The 7,075-nt window shown below is 48.0% G+C and overlaps 1 protein-coding gene across 1 annotated transcript; it reads left to right on the plus strand.

The window, feature by feature from the left end:
- The first annotated feature begins 2,226 nt into the window (after positions 1-2,226).
- On the plus strand, positions 2,227-3,874 carry LOC123157863 (probable galacturonosyltransferase-like 9). Its single transcript, XM_044576055.1, has one exon. The coding sequence runs from the start codon at positions 2,399-2,401 to the stop codon at positions 3,461-3,463; it is 1,065 nt and encodes a 354-aa protein (XP_044431990.1). The 5' UTR covers positions 2,227-2,398; the 3' UTR covers positions 3,464-3,874.
- The last annotated feature ends 3,201 nt before the right edge of the window (positions 3,875-7,075 follow it).

Consider the following 7,075-nt stretch of genomic DNA (forward strand, 5'->3'; position numbering starts at 1 on the left):
CTACGTATGTATGGAATTTAGAGCTCGTTACTAGGGGTTGTTTCTTCCAATGTCGTGGAGCTTTTGCGTTCTCTTTCCTCTTTAGCGGCAATGTCGTGGAGCTTTTGTGATCCCTTTCCTCTTTAGAGGCAATGTTGTGGAGCTTTCGTGTTCCCTTTCCTCTTTAGCGGCGATGTCATGGAGCTTTCGTGCCCCCTTTCCTCTTCAGCGGTGTTCTTGCATTATCCTATTGCACCGGTGGCTACACTTTTGACATATCATCTCAGAATGAAGGGAAAGGAGGTGCATCCTTTATGGCGTAGCGCACATGAATTGTGTGTACTAAATACATTACACAATAGTGGGCCACAATTGTCAACCACGACTAGAAAATTTCAATGTTAATTGCATAGTATTATTAACACTAGATTTCCTAAGAAAACATCATAGTAAGAATAATATGTCAAAATGTTTTTCAACACAAGTTGGAATGGTTGAACAGTAAAATCCTACTTACCTCTTGGTTCCATTTTGTTACAACAAGTCAATGTGAGCAACAATATGCAATTAAAATTGGCAACTATTATGACTCATCCAACATACATAAAGTAAAAAAATGATAAATATAGGTGAGGATACCCATCTTTATTTCAAAGCACATGGCATGGTCTAAAGTTGAATTGTAAATGTAAATTCTTCTGAAGAAACCAGACATCAATGTCACTGTAACAACAAAATATTATTGCCGAAAATATAATGATATAAGTAGTAACAAACAAGTTATTTCATCATATACTAGAGATAGAAAACACATAAGTCCACATATTAAACTTGATATACTAATTTAGAAAAGTTTGTCTGTTGCGGTAAAATGATTTAATGAAGAAAAAAACTAAAGTTCAATTTATATATAATCTAGTTACTTCACAAGCACTATAAAACCAAGTTGACACTTGTTGCCATATTATGTGTAAAACATGAAAAATGGTTTGATTTGATCCCAGAAATGCACCCAATGAAATCAAAATGCACCAGCAGACAAGCATTTGATTTTCTAAAATTGAAGTTTCTATTCTTCTATATAAAATATAACTTCCCATTTCATGTCCTTAACTACTATCAACTCATGTCATCATCATGTGACATGTTTCTACTACTAGAATAAACATGGACATTGGTAGTACAACTATGCAAACATTGTGAAACCATAGAAGCATGCAACAACTAATAGCCTAATATGATGGTCATTTTGTTTTTGGAAATGAGGCAGTTAACACAACTAGAAAGTGAGCAATGACCCGTCACCATAAAACACGGTGATTGACAAAACCTTTAATGAGCCTCCAAAGCACGCACAAAACATCCATTTCATGGTGATATTTTAGGGTCATACGCAAGTATGTCATAGTGTCTTAGCTTGTACTTTGTTTGGAATCTTGAGTGTGTAGACATTTTTTTTAACTCTTAAGACCACCAGAGAAAGAACCTCTCAGTTCCAACAAAATGTCAACGTGAGCAATAAAATGCAACAAATAAATTAGGAAACATATTTTGGCACATCCAATGGATATAAAAAACAAAATAGTTATAGGCGTGGTCGTGTGGATATCGATATTAATTTGCACATGACATGGACGAAAGTTGACCAAACAAATCAAACATGGCCGTCATTGCTACAGCAAAATAATATTGCTACAATATAATGTAATAGGCAATGCCAAATAAAACATCTCAACATATCCCAGCTATATGAAGCACATCATCTAGATACCCATGTGAATATCAATTTTAATTTCTTTCGCGAGCCTAGTCAGCGAAGAAAAGCCTAAAGATCAATTAATAGAAAAAAATGCAATTGACTTTATAGACCAGACAGAACAAAATAGACATATCAACGCCAGAAATATGTCATTAGTCTAAAATGTACAAATATGATTTCGTCGATGCCAAGAGATATACAACATGAGGTCAAAATGCAAAAAAAAAAAAAAACCACTCTTACCATTATAGTATTTGTTTTGACAAACCTCAGTGCATGTTTTTCTATAGAAAACAGAATCTTCATGTAGTAATGTTTTGAAATGAAAACAATTAAAGCATGCAACAGCTAATAGCGTGGCCGAATTGAAAAACAGAAAGATGGAAGTGACCGAGCAACCTCCAAGCGTCTACGCGCTGATTAGTAAATCGTTTACGCGTTTCCCAAACGCGCACGAGACCCCTCTTTATCACCGGAGAGTGGAGACCTCCCCCAAAACCCACCCCCATTCCCATACGCGCACCGCACCGCGGCGCCGATACATACGCCCTCGCCCCCCGCATCACTGCTCCACCACCACCACGCGGGACAGCTCACCACAGCCTGCGCAGCACCGAGAGAGCGCCGCAAGAATCCAAGAAGCCACCGTCGGCGGCGGCGATGAGGGCGGCCGGGGCAGCCGTGGCGCTGCTCTTCTTCCTCTTCCTGGCCGCGGCGGCCGAGGCGGCGGCGCTGCCGAGGTTCGCGGAGGCGCCGCAGTACCGGAACGGGGAGGGGTGCCCGGCGTCGACAGCGGCCGGCGTGTGCGACGCGGGCCTGGTGCACATAGCCATGACCCTCGACGCGCACTACCTGCGGGGCTCCATGGCGGCCATCTACTCGCTGCTCAAGCACGCCTCCTGCCCGCAGTCGCTCTTCTTCCACTTCCTGGCGGCGGCGCCGGGCGACGGCGAGCTGCGCGCCGCGCTGGCGGCCTCCTTCCCGTCCCTGCGGTTCGAGATCTACCCGTTCCGCGCCGAGGCCGTGGCCGGGCTCATCTCGGCCTCCGTGCGCGCCGCCCTCGAGGCGCCGCTCAACTACGCGCGGAACCACCTCGCCGACCTGCTCCCGCCCTGCGTGCCCCGGGCCATCTACCTCGACTCCGACGTCCTGGCCGCCGACGACGTGCGCCGGCTCTGGGAGACCCGCCTCCCCGCCGCCGCCGTCGTCGCCGCGCCCGAGTACTGCCACGCCAACATCTCCCGCTACTTCACGCCCGCCTTCTGGTCCGACCCGGCGCTGGGCGCGCGCGTCTTCGCGGACCGCCGCCGCCCGCCCTGCTACTTCAACACCGGCGTCATGGTCATCGACCTCCGCCGCTGGAGGGCCGGCAACTACCGCCGCCGGATCGAGCGCTGGATGGAGATCCAGAAGGAGAAGCGCATCTACGAGCTGGGCTCGCTGCCGCCGTTCCTGCTGGTCTTCGCCGGCGAGGTGGAGGCCGTCGACCTCCGCTGGAACCAGCACGGCCTCGGCGGGGACAACGTGCACGGCAGCTGCCGCCCGCTCCACGACGGGCCCGTCAGCCTGATGCATTGGTCGGGCAAGGGCAAGCCGTGGGACCGCCTGGACGCCGGCAGGCCCTGCCCGCTCGACCACACCTGGAAGTCCTACGACCTCTACATCGCCGGGGACGGAAGCAGCGCCGCCTCGCCAGCCTCCGGGCCGGCATTGTCCGCCTGGTAGAGGGAGCTCGTAGCTGTACTGACTAGATACAGTAATTCTTTTGTTGGTTGGGCGGTTCTTGGCAATGGCAGCGCGGCGGCACCGCGTCGGTGCCGCGGCTGCCGCTGCCGTCGGATGTACAGGGCGGCGAGGGGGGAAGGGAGGGTCGCCGGCGATTGCTGCGCGAGGAGGGAGAAGAGTGGTGGATAGAGAAAAGAAGAGCTTGTTCTTTTTGGTAGAAAATCAGATTGGTTATGTGGGGGGATTTTGATTCTTTTTGGTCGAGGTGGACATTCTAGGGGTTGGTTGCCAATTCGCTGGATTGGTGGCGATGTACAATTCGTTGATAGTACTAGGAAAGACTGGAATTTTGTTCTGTTGTTATTGACGATTCTTTCATTCATAATAAGCCTGTGCGTTCTTGATCTGAAATTCTGGTCTCTGCATTTTTCAGTTGCGTCAAATTCAGTTGAATTGAGTGGATTCTCACTATATATATGCTGTGTCTGATTCTGATGTGGTTTGTCCTTGGAAGTCTTAAAACTGTCGCTCGAATGTCAATCTGATGAAGAACTTAGCTGAGTTCTGCATTTTTATTTGATTCAGAACAGGGCCAGCAATGTTCTGCGGATTGAAATGTTGAACTGAAAAAGAGCAATTTTCGCCGGCAAATTTTGCTGTTCCTGATGTACTACATTCTCCTGTGAAATCAATACTACAACTCCTCTGTTATACTACAACTCTGTTCATTATTTGTCTTCTGCAGGAAATCAATACTACACACAAGAGGCTTGTGACTGGGGAGGTTCAAAGTTTCTCTTCAAAATTCCCTGTGCCCAATCAATTTCCCGCCTGGTTTCATATTTGCTAGTGCTAGTGCTACTATTTGAGCTGCGCATCAACTTACATTTGGTCTTGAGCAACATCTCTAAACAAGTGAACATATCATCATTTAGGATGTCAAATCATTTTGCTTACACCACAATCAAAGTGGCTATCACCTGTTTAACTTATCTGCTCGCCAGCTAGCCCAGGCCACTAGTACAATCATCCCAACTGACGAGGACCTCCTGCTAGCTCATAGCCGAAGCCTTGAAGCAACCAAATGGAAGACTCCCATAGCTCATACTCCTAGTTTATGCACACATGTCAAAGCTCACCCACCTTTACACAAGCACAAGAAAGGCCCAGCCAATGATGAGCTAGGGGAACTGGAACTGCAAGTCTAGTGCAGTTTCCAGTGCAGCTAATCATCGGTGTCTTTTAATCTTGCTTCCTCCTCTCGCCTTGCCTTTTGGCCTCCTGTGTGGTGCACTTTGTTTGAAATGTGATGAATCGAACTCCTCTCCTCCCGTCTCCACCAACTGGGCATCATCAGCCACCACCCCTTTTCGATATCCTGCCCTGCCGTCTGCATGATTGATTAAAAAGGAAAAGGAGAAAAAGCCATTGTTCTTGGGAAATCCGGTACTGGCAATGATGGTGCATTTTTGTGGTGGCGTTGTAGGAACGCGTCGTTTTCGCCCAGTGCTATTTGCATGTGAGAGATGCTTTCTGGCCGGCGATCCATGAACCATCCGCCTACTGACGAAGGAACTGGATCCAATCCGTTCTGACCTCCGATCAGAAACATCGACCATCGCAGCGGCCGGTAGCGTCTCCTTTTCGAAACGAGAAATTAGGCGGCGGCATATTTGTCCAGAAGTTAACGGCGAGCGGAGGCCGTCGATCGTCGGCGGAAGTTACTGCGGTGATCCGAGTGGAGGGTGGGCACTGTTCCAAACACACAATGGACTGTGGCAGCGGCCGAATTTGGCCGCCATTACTGGCGTTGGTGCCTCCATTATTGATGGTGGCCACCGGATTCAGGTGGCGCGGCAGGCGGCAGGCGGCAGGAGGTACACGCGCGCAGTAAACTCGGTCGATGGCCGACGGAGGGGGAGGGCCGTCGGCGCGCGGCGACGGCTTCGGATTCGGTGGCATGTCGTAATGGCAGGGGCTGGTGCTGGACCGGGACCGAGCTGCCGTCTGCGCTGAAATCAAATCGTCGTCGTAATGGAACGTGGCAGCGCTGGGTTACGCCGCATGGTTATTTACTGGGAGAAGGCCGTGGTGAAGGATGGATCGACTGTTCAGCTCTGGAAGTAAAAGACGCACAATGTGAGATTTGTGCCAGGTCAAATTTGGTACTGTACTGCTATTTTGCACCAAGTTTCTTTAAAACACGCAAGCACGTAAACCTCTGTGAAAATGTCCAAGTCTCAAGCACACACTCTTGCATGTACATTTCCCCGCTGAATTTTGTTGTTGGAAAGTGAAAGAAATAATTAGAATGTCCAAGTCTTCCAAACCTATTATGCGATATCGTCGATCATTTCGTAGCTTGTATTGTTTGCTGAAATTTAAAATGTTGTCCGAGAGCCATACCTCTGTCCTCCTGCGTTCTCATATACTTCCTCCGTCCCAAAATAAGTGTTTTTAACTTTGTACTAACTCTAGTAACAAAGTTATACTACGGTTGAGACACTTATTTTGGGACGGGCGGAGTACTTTTCTTGGCTCCATTGATTCAATTTTGTGTGTTTTGCAGAATTCTTCTTCGTTTTTCCAAACATTGCTCTGTTTTCACCCCTTGCTTTGCTAGAAAGAGAGGTTTCATTTCATCAGACATGATTCACACTAGAACTGCCCCAGGATAGCAGCTATGTCCATCAGACCACTCAAGCCAACACACGGCGCGTTGGTTTGTGTACCATGCTTTTGCTAATTCATGACTAACCCTATTTTGAGTGCGATGAATCTTTACGAGCTTTATCCCTTTTCATGAGTGAATCCACTTGCCTCTTGGCTTCTGGAGCAAGGATGCATTGCATTGTGCGGCGTCATGTCCCTCTCCAACAATGCAGCAGAGATCAGATCATTGTCAACGCCATGGAGCAATCTGAACATCACAGACTTGCTCTGCTTTTTTGTGGTCAGGCAATCTGATAGTTTGACCAAATTATCAGATTGAGACTTGGAACATGTGATGTGCGGGTTAGTGGCGGAAGAAAGGTTCTCGTCGGTGGCGCCTGAAGTATTCGGCCGGCCGGCCGGCTCTGTCTCCCCGAAACGAGTGTCAAAAGAAGGAAGGAATCCTTCAGAATTTGCTTGTGCCTGAAGAAGCGTTCGGCCGGCCGGCTCCCGTCACCATGAAGTGCTCACATAGGCCCTGCTAGTGTCCAGTAGTGATGAGCCGTTAGTGTTAGAAGGGGATGTAGCACCCAGTGATACTAATACAGTACTAGTAAAAGATGTACAACTGAATTTACACACCACAAATATGGTCGCATTTTGCATGGTTTTTTAGCACACAAGTTTAACAGGACGCCCGTTTTTTGTTAAATTTTTCTAAAACGCTCAGATACATAAGCGATAATCTGAAGTACACATTCTTGCATGTACATTTGCTTTATGATAAAAATATACTGTACATTTGCGGTGTTGTCTTTTGCCTGGCAAGCTCCGCGAGTTCATGACTAGCCCTATTTTGGGTGCGATGAGCCCAGTAGCTTTACCTCTTTTTGCCGAGCCACTCGCCTCTTGGCTTCTAGAACAAGCGTGGATCGAGTGCCTCGTCATGTCCCTCTCCGG

This window comes from Triticum aestivum, chromosome 7B (assembly GCF_018294505.1).
Source record: "Triticum aestivum cultivar Chinese Spring chromosome 7B, IWGSC CS RefSeq v2.1, whole genome shotgun sequence".
NCBI lineage: Eukaryota > Viridiplantae > Streptophyta > Magnoliopsida > Poales > Poaceae > Triticum > Triticum aestivum.